The 20,586-nt window shown below is 43.1% G+C and overlaps 2 protein-coding genes across 2 annotated transcripts in view; both read left to right on the forward strand.

Moving 5' to 3' along the window:
- The window catches only part of ntn1b (netrin 1b), a 35,310-nt gene extending 25,492 nt beyond the window's left edge, over positions 1-9,818 (forward strand). Inside the window, exons 4-7 of the mRNA XM_061026897.1 lie at positions 311-460; positions 1,850-1,903; positions 5,252-5,326; positions 9,466-9,818. Of these exons, the coding sequence (XP_060882880.1) occupies positions 311-460; positions 1,850-1,903; positions 5,252-5,326; positions 9,466-9,785 (599 nt within the window). The 3' untranslated portion in view covers positions 9,786-9,818. The remainder of the gene's footprint in view (positions 1-310; positions 461-1,849; positions 1,904-5,251; positions 5,327-9,465) is intronic.
- Positions 1-20,586, forward strand: part of hmox1a (heme oxygenase 1a) — a 149,370-nt gene that overhangs the window by 77,243 nt on the left and 51,541 nt on the right. The window lies entirely within an intron of this gene.

Genomic DNA, 20,586 nt, shown 5'->3' on the forward strand with positions numbered 1-20,586 from the left:
TTAAAGTGCTGAGATTACTTTTCATTGTATGGAATGTGTGCAGAGTCAGCAGAGGACAAACTGCAGTCAGTGGAAAGACTAGATTTGTTTTGTAATACGTTTATAAAATTTTTTTACTTTTTAAATTAGACGTTTTGTTACTTGGCTGCAGGAGCGTTTCCACAAACTTTGTATCACTCTGCTTATGAGTCGGTGTCCCAGTTCGGGCCCCCCCAGTAAAAAAAAAGAAGTCTAGATACACCTCTGCTTGGGCACAATCTATCTTAATATTCTTGTAACATTTTTCTATGTACTTCCTTCCCCTCTGCAGCGTGCGATTGCCATCCAGTCGGAGCAGCAGGAAAGACGTGTAACCAGACGACGGGCCAATGTCCCTGCAAGGACGGAGTGACAGGAATCACCTGCAACCGCTGTGCCAAAGGCTACCAGCAGAGCCGCTCTCCAATCGCCCCCTGCATCAGTAAGAACAACTTTTACCATTTCATATTCTCATTTGGATCAGAGTTTAAAACTTGGTTGTTATGATGCCACGATAAATTCAAGGCTCACACTTGTCTCCTAATGTTGTTTAAAAGATAGCCTGTATTGATACTGCAGAGTTTAAACCAAAGCCAGAGCAAACAGATCATTAGAGCTTGTCTGACACGGCCCTGTGTGCCTTTAACACGGCTCACAGTTTGTTTTACAATAAATCCACAGAACCGTTCCAGAGGAATGATGGCTGATATATTCATTGGCTGTATCTGTAGCGTGCAGATCCCAGGTTCTCGGTAATAAATGCCAACATCTCACACAAACAGAGATGTGTTAGCTACGAGCTGCTTCAGCTAGGAGCGTGGAGTTAGCTGGCTGGCATCAAAAGATAAGATAAGAATAATGTCTGGGAGGACGTGTGCACACAAACAAATGTCCAGCATGGTGCGGAGGTTCTGATAAAAGTCGTGTGTGGAAACTGGACGAGGTGTGTTTGTGGATTCTGGACACATCCCTCTTAGTCTCCAGTGATAATAAAAACCTGTGGCCCTGCTGGAAAAGGATTTCTTCAGTTTTGTGGGAAGGTAACAAATGTGGTGAAAAAGTCGGAGGAAATTGGGTTTTTAAAAGGAAGAGTATATTGGGATTTTTTTTAAATCAAAGGTGTTTTTTGTTTTTAATAGTGTGATATAAAACATTTTGTGAGATGTAACTTCCTGCCAGTTCTGAATTTAACAAGACGCTTGGCTTTGGCTCGCTTGACCTACAACGTACCGCGATCACTCAAAGGAAACTCACAGTCCTGATACACACTTTCTTCAGCACATCTGGGCGTCTGCTTTGGCTTTTACTTGCAGGTCGATTCATTCACCGTCTTCACACGGGATGCTGAGATGTTGCTACAATCCAGGTTTTAAGACGTATAAATGTAGGATATCATACTTTGCTTTTTGAAAATGGGCAACTAAAAGACAAAGCACAGTGAAAATCTTTGAGCCAGTTAACCCATTAGCTACTGTTAGCCTGAAACCAGCAAAAATATGACCAAAAAAAATGAATCAACAATAATCTAAAAGGTTGGTGGTGGGCTGTCTGACTCTCAGAATCCACAGTATTTTACCCACTGTTCTTCTAAAACTGCAAACAGAAGAGGAGAGGTGTGTACGCGCTGCCAAGCACATGTAGGCGTATGTCTTAAAGAAGCTAACGGCTTGACAAGGCTAACGTTTTCTTCACCACGTCTCAATTTACCTCCAGATTTGAACACGATTTATTGTATTTTCAGGTGCTGATGAGTGTATTTGAAATCTATACACACTAGCTTCATATGTTCTATGTGATATCAGTTTTATTCTGTATCCTCTCTTTCACACAGAGATCCCGGTTGCATCTCCGACAGCAACTTACAGCAGCTACGAGGAGCCGTCAGGTGAGTAAATCAAACCGTTTAGCCCGATTATAAAACAAATAAAACTGAACAAAGATCTCTTAATAAGTCAGGTTTTACTTCACTGCTGCTCTAATGTATTTTCTAATGTGATTGTGCCAAATATGTTTTGAGTTTGGAGGACCACACTTTAATAACTGCTCCTTTAAAAAAAGCAGTTTTATGTGCATACTTAGCACATGCATGTGTTTCCATGCGCTCACAGTTTCAGCTCTGGATCAAACAGCAGTCAGTGAGGTCTGACTGCAGCTGATGTAAACTCCAGATCTTTCTCCACTGCTCCCTGTGGCCTGGTTGTCAGTATTCCCAGCCTGCCAAGCAGCCTCCCCGAGGTTTCAGCCCTAATCTGATTACATGCTTCATTTGCACCAGTTTGTATTTCAATCAAGGCCTGCTGGGCCGACAGCGAGGCTCTATTGTTCATGTGCTCGGAGAAGGGTGTCCGTGCTGGACCGCTGACATTACACCATGTGCAACAAAAATATTTACATGCAGGTTTCATGGTGATGGTTGCTGCCTCTGCCAGTCAGCTGGCTGTGGAGATGACTGTTCATACATTAGTTTAGAAGGAGCCAATGGTTGAACATTATTTATTTTCAAGTTCATGATAAGGATGAGGAATGTGTAAACTCTGCTGATAAGATCCCGTCACCTTCAATCAATCATTTCAAATAATTTGGTAGCCAATTGTGATTTATTTGTTGCTAAATTACAACATAAGAGGTTTGTTGGATGGATGGATTATTTTTGTTAGGAAATTAAAGCAGTGACTTATCCGCAAAAAAAATAATAATACTGTAAATGTATCCTAACACTGAAAATTTCAATAAACAAATAAGACTTGAAAATGTAACCAAGGACTGTAATAAAGTGACAACTTAAAACACAAGCGATGGGAGCTGTTGCAACAGGTTTCCTCCCGGCACAGCGCTTTGCTTTAGAGACGTTAACAGAAAGAACCAGACTCATTGTTGGACAATCATCTGCCACGACTGGACGGGCCCAGAAAGTGGGAATGAAAGACAAAGACAGACAAATAGATAGCGACGAAAAATGGTGATGCACGTACATGCTCAGTTACTTTCCAGTTGAGTGGCCATCTTGTATCGTAATAGATCTTTTTGCATTTTAAAGGACACAAAATCCTGTATTGGCTCCAAAAATCCTAAATTCATCAGGCAGTAGTTTCAAGCCCTCCATTAACCATCCAGTTGTGATTTATTTATTGCTAAATTACAACATAACAAGGTTTGTTGGATGGATGGATAGATAGATAGATAATTAGATTTTTGGAGAGACAAAAAAAGACAAATAGATACTGTAGCGACAAAACATGGTGACGCACGTACATGCTCAGTTACTTTCCAGTTGAGTGGCCATCTTGTCTTTGTAATAGATCTTTTTGCATTTTAAAGGATCATTGCAATAAATATGTATATTTATATCTATCTCTACAGATTGAACATAGATCCAAGAAAGATATCGACCGATATATTGCTATCAGATTTTTTCTCTCTTCAATAGCAATATCGGCTCCAAAAATCCTAAATCCGTCATGCCCTAGTTTCAAGCCCTCCATTAACCGTTGAGAGGTTTCTACCTTTAGGAATGAATGAATATTTAAAATATGAGAGTGTCTGTTTCAGGTTCCTGTTTGAACCTCTGCTGAGCTTCATTTGACCAGGAGCAAACAGACTCTAAACCTGTTCCTGGATTATTTAAATGACAGCGTATCAAAAGGTTCTGGTACTGTTTGGATAGGCTGACTCACTCCTCTTCATCGATCAGTGTCTGTAGAAGGTGGCGCCACTGACTTCATCCCGCTTTGTTGTGAGTCCCACTTCCTCCTATAGTGCCTGCCGAGGCTGTGTGGAGTTTGGATTCCTGTCAGAAACTCCACACAGTCACCACCCTCCAAATTAGGAGCAGTGTGTTCCCCCCCGGGACCCCGCAGGACGAACGTGGCACTGCCGCAGAGTCGCAACAAAGGGGGCGTTTGTCCTCGCAGCGGGGGATTGGACCTTAATGAGAGCTGAGGGTGTAATGGCCCACTGCGGCGATCGCGCTAAGGGGCTAATGGGACACGTCAGCTATCAAAGGATGTATGATACAGGCCCCCAGGGGACAGCAGGAGATAAAGAGCCCCCCCCCCCCCCCCCGCACTTCATTTACATGGAAATCAGGCGTGCTTGATATGGACTCGTCAAATTCATTTACTTTGGGATTTCCTCTTTTCTTATTTCTCCCGCTGCCGTGGAAAAGCAGCCCAGCATTCCAGCAGAAATGCTTTCTCTACATACATGAATTCAATCCTCATCCCACGTCCCAAACCACTTTTTTTTTTTTTTTTAAGAGGGAGGAGAGGGGCGTTTTTTTCTTCCTCAATCATTACCCGGGCAACCTCATTCACACGGAGTATAATGGAGAAGAAAGGGGAAGACTGGACAGAGGGCTGGAAGAAATAATGAAGTTTGTCCATATTCAGGCAAGCTGAAAGGTCTCCCCTCTCTCTCCACTGCCCCCTCCTTTCTCTTCACACTGCCCGGCTTTCCCACCCCCCAGAAAAAAAAAAAAAAAAGCACAAGGCTTATTGCTCTGGGACCGGCGGAGAGGGAGGGGGGGCGACACTCAGAGATGATCTGGTTCCAATTTGTGTCAGTCAGAGGAAAGTGGAGGGAACAAATGATTTCAATTTTTCAGTCTGCCCTCCGGTCGCACCACCAAGCCTGCTCATTACTAAACGTACCTGGCGCTGTGTCAGCGCGGCGGCCATCGATAAAGCATTCTGGTGCTCAACCCCAGGTGCTTGCACGGTGGTGTAAAAGTGACACCGCTGGAGCATTAATCAAAAAGTCTGTGAGCCAGTTTCTCCGGAGGCCGTGGAACATTTAGCCTCAGCTAGCGTTTGGTTTTCACTTTCTCGCCTCACGAGGCTCCCCGTTAATTTCAGGCAGGTCACTGGTTAATTCCCCCTTGTGACCTTCTTTTGTGCACGAGTAACCTCTGCAGCCCTCAGAGTGCACACAATGCATGCCGAGACAGTGACGAGGGAGCGAGCCGGAGTGGAAACACTGGGAGGAGGATAGTAGGAGTGTGCTGACAGACACAGGAGGATCTGTGTTGGCTGTACTTTTTCTCACTGTGACACTTTGGACACATCTTTAAAACCCCTTGGGGGACAAATAACATGATGCAAGAGACCACATTTAAGTCCATCCAGCTGATGATGCTGCAACACCATTTTTATAAAAGGGTTTTCAGTATGACAGGATGAAATGTGTTATCTAATTGAGCTCTCTCTCCCTCTCCCTCTCCCCTTTATGTTTTCAGATTGTGAATCTCACTGCAAAGCCTCCAAGGGAAAGATGAAGATCACCATGAAGAAATACTGTAAAAAAGATTACGGTGAGTGAGTCTGATATTCAGGAGTGTCTGCCGCCAGCCGTCACCAGAAGTCAAAAGGTCAAACGTCTCAATTCATCTGGTGCTGTGATGGCTTACTTACACAGCCTGAGGCATCGTCTGCTAATACAGAGCAATCAAAAAACACATCTTTCTGTTCATTCACACCAAGCTGACAAAAAAAACACAGGTCTTATTCTCCAGAGTGAAATTTTCTGATGTCTGAACGGAGAAAACTGGACTTTTTCTAGACAAATGACCGCCAGCCAACTCTCCATCTAGGCTAATTGCTGATTTTATTTGCTGATTCAGCTGATTGGATCAGATTGGTACAGGTGTTTTCTTTCTCTCTTTTAACTAATGTGTGATGCATTTAAGCTAAGGTAACAAGTTCGTCTGGAAATGTAAGGGGTGAAAAGGACAGACATTGTACATGGTGCAATTCTTCTTCTACAAATAAAGTACATTAGAGGTGTTTTCGGAACAAACAGTTCTGGGGTCTTTAAGAGGAACTATCCACTGTGGAGTTCCCTGAGACATCATGGGGACTTTTATTCTGTCTGCATTCCCACTGCCATGGTACCTACTCTGAAGCAGGAGCTAAAAAGGTTCCTCTAAACGGGGTTCTAGGAACTAAAATCATGAACAGTTCCCGTGGTGCAGAATGAATAAAAAAGGAGGAGGGTTCCAACAGTTCCTAGAACTATGAAGAAGTTCCTGCGGTCCAAAAACGCCTTTTGTTAGAACTTATGTTATACAGAGAAGTTTTGGTAAAGTTACTAAGAACACTCAACCCAGCTGCTAAATATTTTTGCAATATTCATTTCCTCCAGCAATTTAATCAACACAAAAATGCCTCAAAAGTAAGAACTTCTTTTGAAACCTCTTCAAAAACACGACTGTGAACTCAGGCAAGATGGAGGGATTTATCCACCAGTTGTCTTTAAAGTTCATCGTTCTTGGTTCGGTTATAATACTTCTCTATAATGATGTTGATTTCTTTCAAAGACGACTTACTGGTTTCCCATTCAAAACCACCACATTGGTGAAACTCTGTCTTTCTGTTCTCTAAATGGCATCCAACTGAAAAATGGCCAAATAATTCTCATTCCCGCTCACAGCTGAGCAGACCGTAATTCAGGCCATTTGTTGTGTTTTGCTCGGCAGCCAAAAGCGGCAGTTATTCATATTTCCCCCTGATTTAGATCTTAATCATCACAGCTGAGGCGGCCCCGCGTCTATAAATCAGTCAGGCTGGTTCGAAGCAGAGCGAGCGGTTCCTGTTGCTTTCCTCTGAAGTTCCTATAAAAAAAGTCTGGAAGCAGATGAACCTCTGCATGGCAGGCATCACCAAGTAGCATGCATTCCCTCCGCCTCACTTTAATTCATTTCTCAGGCCTGTCGCTTGCTTTTGAGGGGCTTCTTCTCTGTTCTTCAGGGGCCACAACCCCCCCATGTGTGAGTGCTGCTGCAGGCCCCCGGGGGTCACGGGAAGGGGCCCTCTGTTTAAACACAGTTGTGCGCTCTGAAGACAACCGAGCATTCCTCTGCGCACAAACAGGTGCTAAATTAGTCAGACGGTGACGGATTGCCACCCCCGGAGAGAAAGAAATATGTTTTGTTTATTCAATTTTTGTTTTTCATCACTGCCGTCGCTACGGAGACGGCGGACACAAAGGGATTATATTCTAGCCTGACACCCTCCTCTGCACACACGCACCCTCCCTCTCTTTGCACCCGGGAGGACAATGAATCAAAGGGCCGCGTGTTTACCGACGCTCCGGGATAGTGCTCAAAGGCAGGGTCCCCCACGGCCTCCCTGAACACCCCCTCTGTGCTCACCCGAGGGTAACAGGTCCCTGATCATTCACTCAGCTGATAACCAGCGGGGACAGGGGCCTCTGTGCGGTAATTAACCAAGCTCTAATTTCATTAGCCCTTGCTTGTTGGTGGCATGCCGTGTCAAGCCTCAGCACACTGCCCAAAGAAGATAAACCCAGCTGGAGGTTTGGCTGTGAGGGAGGCTCGGTTGGCAGTCTTTGTGCGAGAGCAGGATCATCTCACACTGTCTGTCTCCCCAAACAGTGTCAACTCACACTGTTTTGTAATCGATGGTTTGACCCTGTGCTCCCAGTCTCTCTCTGTTGTCTATTTAGCTTACACTAAGTGGCAGAAGATGTGTGGATCTGTGTGTGTTTAAATACACTGCACAGACTGAGAACACACTTGAGAATGAAAGGGCTGGACGCTGTAACCGAGTCTCCATGGCCTGGAGAGGAGCGCGATATCTCCGCCGGATTCTCACGCTGTGGAGTTGGACGGGGCTCTGGGAGCAAAAAACCCGGATAGCTCATGAGGTCGGAAACACATCCCGATTCTCCTGGAACTTTTTTCTGTGGCTGGGAAGACAAATAGTGCCCCCTCTCCCCCCCCTCCTCACACACCCTTTTTGTGTCTGGATGAAGGAGAGGGCTGAGATGAATGGCAGGGCTGTGAGAGCTCGCTCTACTCAACCCAACAAACCGTCTTTCTTCTGAAATTGTGTTCAATTTGCTCACCATGCATTGACACACATCCTCTAACAGCCCACTCCTCTGGTTCTCTTCTTTATTGGCAGGAATAGATGATTGAAGATCACCTAAAGTGATCATATGCTGCCAGAAAGGAAGAGCAAGGCCAACCTACCTAGCTGTTTAAATGGAGGAGAAACATTATGGATTTTATCTTTACAAAGCCCGCCCCCTATAAGAAAGAAAGGATCCAAGTCAGATTGAATATTTTCAGTCCAATGTCAACACTTAACTCACTTGTTGACAGAAAAAGTGTAAAATTATTATGTGGTGTTCCCCAAGGATCCATTCTTGGGCCTCTTCTTTTTAATATCTACATGCCTTGTCTTGCCCCCGTGATATTTTATCTTGTGTGTCCAACAAAAAAACAAATTTTTTTGATACTAATTGATAAAGCTTTAAATAATTTTAGAAAGAAAAGAAAGCTGATAGAAATTTGTTTTCAGGTATGTCATGATTCCAGAATTTTTAACTTTGACATGATACGAGTCAAAATCAATATTAATGCCTGTTTTGATACCACAGCAACAAAAATAGAATTCCTGGACACCAAATATTGGGTAATTCATTGTTTTCAGTTGTCAAAAATTGCAAGCAAATACCTGCAAACCGTCTAAATTGCATTTATGTTGCTTTAGTATTAGTGCAATTTAGACAGTGTTCAGATGATTGCTTGCAGTTTTTGATGGATTTATTCCTCCCTTACGAACCTGTTTTATGATATCAATGGCACCTTTGATACAAGGAAATGTTAGATCTTGTTTTCCATCATCTAATCCGATGTTCTCCACATTCCATTACTTCTTCCAACTCTCATTGAACCCCCCCGCCCCTCACACACACTCAAACATTAATAGCACATTCCTAACTAAACCCAGCGGGTAAAGTACTTCACTTTAAGCACAGATTAGCTCCTTCGCTGTCGGGCTGTCAGCTTCTCGTTGTGCTCGTTGTGATGAAGTAATAGATGCTTGGTCTGACAGAGGATCTGTGTAGGGGACCGTCTGCAAAGAGCGCTTTAGTCATTCTCTGGTATGAAAATCTCTGTTTCAAGTGGTGTTCTCATGGTCAGAGAGCACCTTTTAGACCGACTGTTTCAGAAGTTATATTGTTAGCAGATGTGACATTTTGCTAAAAAATTCTTATTTGGCTATTTTTCATTGGATGGAAAATACGAATATTCAGCTTCTTCTAGGTTCCAAATGTATAAATTCAAACACATTTTTGTTGCCTATTTTTTAAGATTTATTTTTTGTGCCTTTTGTGCCTCTAATGGAGAAATAGGACAGTGGATAGAGTCGGAAATCAGGGGGAGAGAGAGTGGGGAACGACATGCGGGAAAGGAACCACAGGCTGGATTCGAACCTGGGCCGCCTACTTGGAAGGCCATAGCCTCCATACATGGGGCGCGCGCACTAACCACTGCACCACCAGCGCCCCTCAAACACATTTTAACATGGCTGTTTTCTTTAGTAATGTAAATTCCATTTCTGTGTCCATTGTCAGGTCAGGATATTAATACTTGTTTCATGAAGTTGATCTAATCCTGGCTTTTCTCTTCTCCTCCACCAGCTGTCCAAGTTCACGTTCTAAAAGGCGACAAGTCGGGCGAGTGGTGGAAGTTCACCGTCAACATAATTTCTGTCTACAAACAAGGTGACAACCGCATACGCCGCGGCGACCAGCTGCTGTGGGTGCGCGCCAAAGACGTGGCGTGCAAATGCCCGAAGATCAAACCCGGGAGGAAGTACCTCCTCCTCGGCACGGACGATGACTCCCCCGGACAGAGCGGCGTGGTGGCAGACAAGGGGAGCCTGCTCATCCCTTGGAAGGACCTGTGGGGTCGCCGGCTGAGGAAGTTCCAACAGCGTGACAAGAGGGGGAAGTGCTAAAAGTGGCTTTAGAGGAGGGAGGGCGATGGAGGCGGAAGTGGAGGCAAAAAAAAATGTCTCAGCCGGGATGAATGCACGAAGGAGAGGATGAATGAAAAAAAAATAAACTGGAGAGTATGACATAGAAAGACACAGGTGAATATTCGGAGAGAAGGGGAAGGACTGAGTGCTGCTGCTCTGAGACGGAGCGAAGAGTTTAGTCTTTTTTTTTTAGGAACTTTTGTGAAGGAGCTCATTCCACGGTCGTTTTGTCGTTTCAAGGTTTGTTTTGTTGTTTAATTGCAGAGTTTGCACCTAATGTCACAGATATGTCATATCCTGACTCTGTTACCCATGATGCCTTTTGATTTTTTTTTTTACAGTCCCATGTTGAGTTGATTTAAGGAGCATTGCACCTACTTTTGACCCTTTTTGTATTTTAAGAGAAAAACGTTACCAATGTGTTGGCACTTCATAGCGTTCATCATATTCAAATGGCGGACACTTTTCTGTCCCGTAGCGCTCCAGACGGGAGGCTCGATCGAGGTTATTTAGTTGTATTGCCGTGTTTGAGGTTGCAAATCATAGAAACATAAAGATTCCTGCTTCCCACTGGATCAGTCAATCACAGGACAATTCATTGTGAAAACCTGAACGGACGTCAGTGCATATTTAAATCTGAGACGACGTTTGAGCTTCTTCTCCTTTACTCAGCAGACGTCTGTTCAACATGAGTTCTGTTGAAGGTTCAGCCTAAAGTTAAAGTTAATGTTTTCCTTTTCTCTGTGACTTTGCTGAAAGGCAGGGTTGGTCATTTCCTCCACATTCACTTTTTAAGATTTCTTGTTGAAAATGTGTTTAGGTCCTGACAGAAATTAATAACTCGTGTTCTCTGAAAAAGGAACTTCTTCACTTCTTTGTGTCTTTTCAGTGATTCTGTTTTGTCAGGTTTCCTAGCTTATATGATTTGCAACCAGGAAGACAGTGATATGACCGATTATCTTGCGGTGTGTAGCCCGCTTTACTGAGGGTGAGCGCGTTTTGGATTCACTTTCTAGACTTTGGTGCTCACCAGAAACTATCCCTTGAGCATGAAAGAGTTAATGGTGCGCACCAGAATCAGAAATGTTCATGTTTCTCTGCTCATGTGCCCTTTAGAGGCTCCAAACATATTTAAGCTCGAGAGCAGAGCTGAGAAAATATTCATAAACATAATGGGTGCAATTTTTGTCCCTGAGCTCCCGGCTCATATCCAAGTGTTACCTCAGTGAGAAAAAGAAAACTGCCATAATGATCGTCAGCTCATTCTGTGTAGCGATCACATTTCATGTTCTTTGCTCGGCGCTTATTGGTGTATCGACGGTATGTTGTGGTTGTGACCTCTGCAATGTAAAGTAACCATACGTGCATACATAGACATTATTTTTAGGTGATGAGAGTAGAGTAGACATGTCAACCATGCACTTATCTTCACTAGTTAGAACTTTAAGAACATATGAGATATGTTTTAGAGAGGCGTCCCAAAACAAAGAAGATCCCGTCATCGCCGCCACATGATGCAAATAAAACTCTCAACGTTGAGTCATTTCTGCCTCAATGATGTTTTTTTCTTTTACAGCTACGACTTGGGATTTTATTTTTGAATAAAGAAAACCTTTTAAGTTGGATTTCAAAGTAAAAGAGTGAAGAAGAAAACAGAAAACATGGACCTATCAACAGTCCTCATACCACTGAACTGATGCATGCTCACTACTTACTGTAGCTGACTGATAGCTAACCATGATTGTGAATTATGTACACTTTTACTTTGTATACAGTGTTCAGTGTTGTGGGAAAATAACCTGTGGAGTGATAGAATATCACACGTTTATTGTACAGTGCTTTCGGCATGCCGAGTCAAAACGTTTTTGAGGGCCACGATAAAGACTTGGCGCCCGACGAACAGACCGACTGTCGACATGTTATATAGCTGTATAGTATTATTACTTTTTATTTTGTGTTTAAAAAAACATTAACTAGAGCTTTTTCCATGTGAACTAAACCAGAGTTTTTAAACACTAGAGGCTTAATGAATGGAAAAACAAATAAATGTCAGAGAGAGAGAGAGAGGGAGGGAGAGAGAGAGAGAGAGAGAGAGAGAGAGAGAGAGAGACTGATTCTGACTTACACTCAGTCATACAAACACACTTAACTACGAGGGACACCTCAGTACTCGGTGCATCACACTGTATTTCGTGCACACACACACACACACACACACACACACACACACACACACACACACACACACACACACACACACACACACACACACACACACACACACACACACACACACACACACACACACACACACAGGTTTTTGGTACTCCTGCCCTCAGACAGATCCCGTCTGATTAATTTTCTGTTCCTCCATCAGCTTGTAAATGTTGTTCAGCGGTGTCCATAGCAACACAAAGGTTGTGTAATGTCCTGTAATACTAATATATTATGTTTATCACAAATGAATATATTTAATGACACATGAATCGATGTGGCTTACGTGGTTTTTATGTTTTGATCTTTTCTTTTTCTTTTTTTACTTTTTTTTGCATTGAATTGTAGACGGCTGTCATGAGAAGTGTTGATCTGTGTTTGGATATTTGAACAGCCCGATAGAACTGAAGATTAATTCATCTGAAATAAAGCTGTTTGAAAAAAAAAAAAAAAACAACCTGTGGATGATCACAGCTGGAATGACATGTTTACACTCTGAAGACATTCAGACTGAACTGTGAGTGCCCACAAATGGTCTCAATGACGACGTTCAGACGAGAAGGAACAGCTCCTTTTGTATTATCCAAAGTACAACTCTGAAAAGATTTATTTTGAAAACCTGACAGTTGTTGCTACTTCCTGTTTGTACATGCAGCCAGTGCAATGCGATGCCAGGTTTACTGCAGCTTTGTTTAGCCTCACACATAATACCAACATCAATAACAACATTATTATTTATGATAATAAAAATATCAGAATCAGTACATGTGGATCGGAATCGGATCGGAACTGAAAAAATTGGATGGGTGCATCGCCAGTTGTTATGCTGATATTAAAGTAATTAAGAAACTTTTAAACTTCAGAGAGTGTGATGTATTTAAAGTTAAAAAGGCAAAGGCCATTAGTTAAAATGAGTTGTAGATAAATTAACAGGAGATTCTCCCAAAGAACTCCAAACACGTCCTACAGCTCGCATTGTCAATAGTTTTGGGTTTTGTGCTTTTCTACAAACTTCACAGCCAATCAGATTTGCTCTGCTGCAGACATATGACTGAAGGTGCGGGATGTAATCCACGGCGCAGATGTTATTGTCGTAGCTGGCAGGTTTTTGGCATCGCTGCATACCTCCACTTATTCCTGTGAGAGTTCAAAACAAAAACACAGAATTGTGAGCGTGCTCTGAGTGAGCGTCCATCTGTCTCCGCACGAGAACGAGGGAATGATATACCGCTCCCACAACGCCGGGCGCAAAACACTCCAGAGGGGCCGACCAATCACGAGGAAACTGCTGAGTGTTTAAGCTGTGTTCTCCATTAATATGAGAGCGCCAGGATGAACACCAAAGAGGACGTGAGTGAGGGGAGAAGATTCAAAATGAGACCGTGACATATATGTGGTACTTTGATGTCAGATGTCGATATGATAAAGATGATTTGTGGGTATGAACACAAACTTTGATATCGCTCTGGTCGTGTCGTCACCATACAAAAATTTTGAAATTTAGATTCGATACTATAATAAAAATCAAACATCGGGGCGCTGGTTGGTCTGGTGGTTGTGCCATAGAATCAGATCTATCTGAACCAGTTCTCTTGTTTATTTGCTGTCTACCTGGCAAACCGAGGGGTGTCTAAAACGTCCTGTGGGGGGAGGGTTCTTTTATCCACAGCCATTTAGGACAATAAAAATATGTTTTTTGATAAATATAACAAATTTATGTCCTTTTTTTTATAGACTAAACTGCATGGTCACAGTCACTGTTAAATGATCTTGACCTTTGGAGCGCGGATTGCCAGGTGGTTGGTGGTTTTACCCGTGCACCCAATGTTCGGAGGTTGAGGTTCTTGTTGCAGCGGCTGTGGGTTCGGGACCGACCTCTGCACTTTTCTGCATGTCATCCCACCACTCTCCCCTCCCTGTTGTTCCTGTCTCTCTTCAGCCGTCCAATCTAGTAAAGGCACAAATTGCCCAAAAACTATCTTTCAAATAATAATAACATGGAAACAAAAATAAGAGTCCTTGGCACCCAACCCTGTCTGATTTCATGTTTTTAGTTATCACAAATTGAAGGGAAATTCTTCAAACTGCACGCTGTCTGAATGGCAAAAGAACTCTGGCAATGTTCTGAACCAAAATGTTGCCATAATCAATGTGCAATTTAGACAGTGTGCAGGAGTTTGGCTGTATGTTTTTAAAGAGTTTTAGTACTTTCAACACTATCGATCATTAAAATATCAAAAATATTGTTTACATGGCGCTCTGGCTCGAGTCAGATTGTTGTTCGAGTTGACTCCAGGACTCTCATCATTTCTCTCATGATTTGGGAGGATGGGAGAGCTGAAAAGAGATCTGGGCGTGTGTGATTTTCCCTCTCAGTGTGAGTGAAGAGGAAGCTGGAACAACAAACACACAGACATGATCCGAGCCCCAATTTTTTGGCGTTGGTACTACACAGAGCGACCTGAATGCAGAGGTCAGGTTTCCATCTGTAGAGCCGGCTTTGGAACTTTCCACACGGATGAATCCCCCCGTCAGACTGCTGCCATTGTCTGCCTGTTAACAACGAGAAAACTCCTCGGAAAACAGAGTGAGATGGGGCGGTGCAGATGATGCGACACGCTGAGGGTGTCCTCTCTTTGGTGGCAGGGTGGCTCTCTAACCTTTGAGTGTCCGCTGTGCAGACAGCTGCCAGGAAATGGAAACAGCGAGCGGCTGAGTGACATGGCTTAAGCTCCCATCACATAAATCATGAATGATGGAAACGACCCTGATGTCTTTGTCAGATTGAGCCCGTAAAATCATTGGCTGGACTTGGATTTATTGCCTTTTCCTTATTGTTTCTTGCCCCCCTGAAAGCTCAGCAGTGGGTGTTACGAGACCCCTGTGGCTGCTTGAAATGTTGAAACAACTTCACAGGAGGCTTTTTGGGACTTCCAAGCGTTTAGCTGTGTTTCAAAACTCTGTCGGGAAACATGTAGTACACTCCGAGGTCTTTAAACCCAAGTGGCCTCAAGTTTTCAAACCAAGTAACCGCTAAGCAGGACTGCTTTACATCCTCTCAAAAAGTGTCTTAATAAAACTGTCCAAAACAGAAACACGAGGTCGCAAACCAGAAATACAGAAATCTAAGGACAAAGTCAAAACATTGATTGTAGCTTATTCAACAGTATTGATTTGGTTAAGAAATACTCGTTACTTGATAATACCAGTTTACTCTATTGCTCAACAAAAAGGTCAAAGTCTATAAAACAAGAGGAGATAAATTATTTATGTTCATCAAAATTCATACTTGTATTGTTCTAAATGGATAAAAGGAAAGGTAACAAAAGAAAACAAGATGTATTTCAGTAAACGATAAACTAAAAGTAATTATGAGATATGAGACGACTAAATCAAATTAAAGGTCCGATCAGTGAGATGTGTAGAGAGTGAGATGATAAAGGTATCTTACTATCTGATCATTAAGGAAACATGTTGAAGTGCTGGCTTCTCTGACAACAATGCAGCAGCCAGTATGTCCTCCTTCTAACTTTAGATTCTGCTCCTGAATGCTCTGGATTTGTTTGGACCAGAGAAGGTAGGCGGTTTTAAGACCCCCCCCACACGGCCATTTTGGACGCCCCTCGGTTTGCCAGATATGAGAGCAGTTATCAGGTCAACAGGTGTTGCAGCGATGGAAGCGGTCAAGAGAAGTGGTTCAGATAGAAGTGATTGTACCCGACCTAAAAAGCCTCTGCATGTTTCTAATAAGCTCCACGAGCAGAAACGTGCTCAAACTAGGATCAATATTGGAGATGCTTTTGAAAAATGGAGAGAGGTTAGAACACAGAAAGGTTTACAGACCCATGCAGAGCTGGATAAACACTGAAGCTTCAGTGTCCACCACATGGTGACCTGTGTGAGGAGGGGTGAGGAGGGGGCGGAATTGAATTTGGATTGCAGTACCCATTTTAAACACTAGGTGTCAGAGTTACATACTGCTCCTTTAAAGCTAACACTACAAATGAACACCCTGATGGGACAGGAAGCAACACAGACGGCCTAATATCATGCATAGCCCCCCATCAACAGCCCCCATGGAGCTCAATGTACCAATCTGATAAGCTGACTTTAATGTATATTGACAATAAATTAATTAACTCCTGTGTAAACAAACAATGTTTCAGCGATAATAAATGGTGTTTTATCACACTGGGAGGAGACTAATTGTTGACGTCTACGTAAATGAGTTTGGTCAGCGCGCTGAGAGCTGAATTAGCTGTGAATTAGAAGTGGATTAGCTGTTTTGAAGGAGGAACACCAGAAGGGATCACAGAAACTTATTAGCATTTGCCTGCAGCCTGAACTTTAGCACCAACATTTCAATAATCTCTATTCACAGACGAACCCTGGATCACTTAGTCAGCGTTGTTCAAACATTTCAACTATTAACTCTGATTTTAACCGTTAAAACTTTTACTTCCTCCTCTTTGAGCCTGAAAAACTAGAAGCAATCGTGCTCATTTTCATAAATAAACCCGCTGAACCCCCTGCTTCTTCTTCTCAACCCTCTGTCATACTGGAGCAGAATCACAGATGCTGTTTGGTTGCTCCTGAGCGCCTGAATAAACGAGAACATTATCACACTGTGATTTCAGCAGACGACTAAATGTTTTCCCAACCCCCCTATTAACTCTGCAAGAAGTTACAAATGCAAATCAAATTTCAACATATGTAAATGTGTATCAAGTTTACCTTAAACATATGATATAAACAATAATCAATGCTGTCAACATAAACCTCAGAAATGTGTCCTGATTGTGTCTTTGAGTCAGTACCATACATCTACAAACTGCCAATGTGTCAGTAACAACATCTTGCATCAATGTGACATGTGCAGGTCTCTGCAGTCAAATCAGCCCAAATAAACAAATTATGGTAAAATGCTTGAATAAGACATTTTTAGTCTGACTTAGGCTGATCCATTCATACACCACTGACGAAGCAGCGGGAGCAACTTGGGGTTAAGTGTCTTGTGCAAGGACACATCGGACATGTTGCTGCAGGAGCTGGGGATCAAACCCCCAACCTTCCAGTTGAGAGACAACCGACCTTACCAACTGAGCCACAGCCACCCCATACAAGAAACTCATGCTTACAAAAATCTATCATTTAACAGCTTTGGGAAGCACAACACGGGAACCACACACTACTTTATAAATCCCAAAAAGGGAAATTCTGGTTATACGCCGTTATTGAGAGACTTGCTTCTCACACCAGTTGTCGCTTGATTTCAACATCATACCAAAATAATAAGTTAGAGGACGATGCAAAAGAGGAATGTATCTGTTCTCATCTGGATGCATTTTTGGCACTTTGGAAGTTACTTCTGCAAAATGTTTTTTTTTTACTTTTCCCCTTTCTGACTGCACGGCTACGCGCTCAGCTGTCCTTTCTTTAACACCACCTTCCATCCTTTTGCCTCCCAGTCGTCATTGCCAGTCAGGCCTTTAGCAGAGTGGGGGGATGAGGCTCCATGAAACAAAGCGTGAAGCACCTTTAGAGATGGAAGGAGAGTTTAAAGAGGTCCTTGATATCAGCTCGCTCGGTGACCACGGCATACACACGTACATCCGCACAAACACGCTACCACAAAACATATATGAGCACATGCACACACAGAGACACACAACTCAGAGCTCAATTATTCTACAGCCTCTGCTTTTAACACTTCAGAGTCCCCCAAACCCCCACCCCCCCCTTTTCTCACTCATTCACTCTCCCCCCAAACTGCCTCTCCATTGGCCTCTTTCTTGCATTGCACATGGTTCAAAAGCTGTATTTCTGGCTTACTACATTGAAGCACAAAGGCTCTTCTTGTGCATCCTGGAGAAGCCCCACTAGAGAGGCCTCCATCCCGTCCTGGAGAGGAGAGTCAGTCCTCTTTTTTTTCTCATTAACATTTCCATACAGGTTTTTAAGCCACTTGGCTTTTGGATGGTGTGTGCTATATTTTTCACCCATTCCCCCCCCCCCCACGCATTCACAAGGTCTGAGTTAAATGATCAGTTAGACAATCAGCTCATAAGCGAGCTCTTTTTAATGCCTATTCACACACGCTGCCATCCAGAGGACCCAGGAGTGGATGGATCTCATTGGTCTCTGAGCTTTAAGGAGAGTCCTTCAGCAGCCTCACAGTAGCGCCCTGTTTTCACCCTCCAGACTTCAACTCTAATAAAAGTTAAACGCATGGACAAGCAATTTACAAGATATGCTTATATGACTTCAAATTTCCTATTTTATGAACCCCAGTCCCCACATCGGATTCATATTCTGTCCTCTCTGCATTACAAACTCACAGCTGATAATGCATGAGATCAAACAACGCTGTTTGACAGTTTTCTAAATGTTATGTCATGAGGTATTTTTACAGCGTTATCAGCACTGGAATGGACTGAGAATCAAACATTTCATGCTGCTGAATCAAAAATAATCAGCAGAACACAAACGCCAGGTTTGAGGTCTTACTTTGAAGTACAGAAAGTCATATAAAGATGTGGAGGTTTATTTTCAAACCTCCACATATTGATATCAGAGTCTGTCCACCGTTCAAGAGGCCAGTATCAGTTAATAATCTTTGCTTTGATTTGCCTGAAAAGTTAGAATTGTTGTTCATTAGCATAAAAGTGATTTCATTAGAAATAGAAACAAATTGACAAAATATGAATATACACAGATCTAAGTGGGAAGTTGGAGTTTTCCTCTTCACTGTCGGGCTGTTGGTCCCTCTCCTGTCTCTCCTCCGCCCTCCCTTCCTCCTCAAACGAGCACATTAATATCTGAAAGTGTTGGCTCGCACCAAAAACACTCATGGCCTAAACAAAGTGCAGAGTGACTTCAGGGTCTGGGATCTTCAAATAAACCCTGCCTGGGTGTCATGGGGACCAGGAAGTGGAATTAACTGCTATATTAGCTGACCTTCATCTTGTTGTTTGTCCCAACCTGCCTGGCTGGGCCTCGGCCTGGCCCGTAACCACGGCTCTGCGGGCCCAACAATGCTGGCATTTCCCTCAGCGAAAGAAACACGGGCCTCGGAGGTTTACCGAGCAAACAAGGCGAGCCCTGCCAAACACTCCTGGTTCCCACATCACACAATCACTTTTTCTATCGCCATTTTTTCCTCTGTGCTCCTGCACGTCCATGGAGCTCTAAAGAGCTACCAGAAAGATCTGGGTCGAGTGTGAAACAGAAATGTAGGAAAACACAGCGCTGACCCAGGATGAGATTTAGAGCAAGAAAACCTGTTCCAGTTTACGGGGTAAACCTGTAACTCTCTGGAGGAGCTGCTGTAGCTTCCAGAGAAGCTGCAAAGTAAACGTCAAACTATTTAGCTCACAAAAGACACAAGATCCCCCCACCCTCTTTAACCTGCTGTGGTACCATTTAAAATGTATATTTGAAATCCTTAAAATCATTTCTGCACAGATTAACAGAAAAGGTTTCAAATTGTAAAACTTCTAAGGTTTCAAGTCGGCAACTTTTGACTTATTTGGCAGAGCCAGGCGACTGTTTCTCTGTTTCAGTCTTTGTGATAAGCTAACTAGATGCTCTATTTAGCTTGAAATTATTTTGATAGCGGGTTCAATCAAACATGACATTATTCTGATAGTAGGTTGAGTTGAATTTCTTTTTTTCCATCATTTCATCGAGCTGAATGTTTGAGAGGCTCGGTTCTGTTTTAGTCATCAGTCAGTGAACGTAGCGTTGCTCGTAAATCAGGCTGCTCGCTCGCCCGCTCAGATTGACATCAAACATTCAGGGAACAGAACAGTCGTATAAAATCAAGAACAGTTTGACATGAGAAAACTTTACTCCAAAGAAGTGACTTTTTTCTGTTAAGTTTAAAAAAGCATTTTTTCAATCCTGTTCTTCAGGGAGGGGAGAATGGATGTCAACAGGAGTAAAAAACAAAACTTTATGAGAAGAGAAACTGCTCCTTGAGTGTTATAGTCCTCACAGGGTTTTTAAAAATGGATGTTGGATGTGAGAAAAACAACAAAAAATCGATGGTCGGGATCAAAGAGAGAAGAAGGAAATACCAGCTCCTGTTCAGATACGAGGTCTGACGGCGCTATCTGGTCAACTGTGTGTACGTGTGTCACAGAGGGCGCTTAGATTCAATCTCGTCGTGGCATCAAAGCGGCGCGGCCATCAGAAGCTCAGCATCAACACGGGGATCAAACACGCCTCAATCACAGCAATCATCCACGGGGTCGCAGGAGGAGGAGCCGGGTCAGAGCGCTCGCCAGGAGGAAATGCATACCTGCACACACAGCCTTCAACACAAGGATTCACCTTCACCACGGTGACCTTGGGCTTCCTGTTGTTTTATTATTGTCACATTCTGGAGGATGGTCACATCCATCAGGACATGCTTTTAGATTTGTGATTTATCTCATTCATACTGCAAACCGGCTGTTGCTGTGTCGACTCTCTGTCAGTGAGTTTAGTGATGGCCGTAATCAGTAGCAGCGCTTCATAACCTCAACAACACACATCCTGTATTGTGTATTTATTTTGTGTTTAA

This window comes from Labrus mixtus, chromosome 20 (assembly GCF_963584025.1).
Source record: "Labrus mixtus chromosome 20, fLabMix1.1, whole genome shotgun sequence".
NCBI classification, from domain to species: Eukaryota; Metazoa; Chordata; class Actinopteri; order Labriformes; family Labridae; genus Labrus; species Labrus mixtus.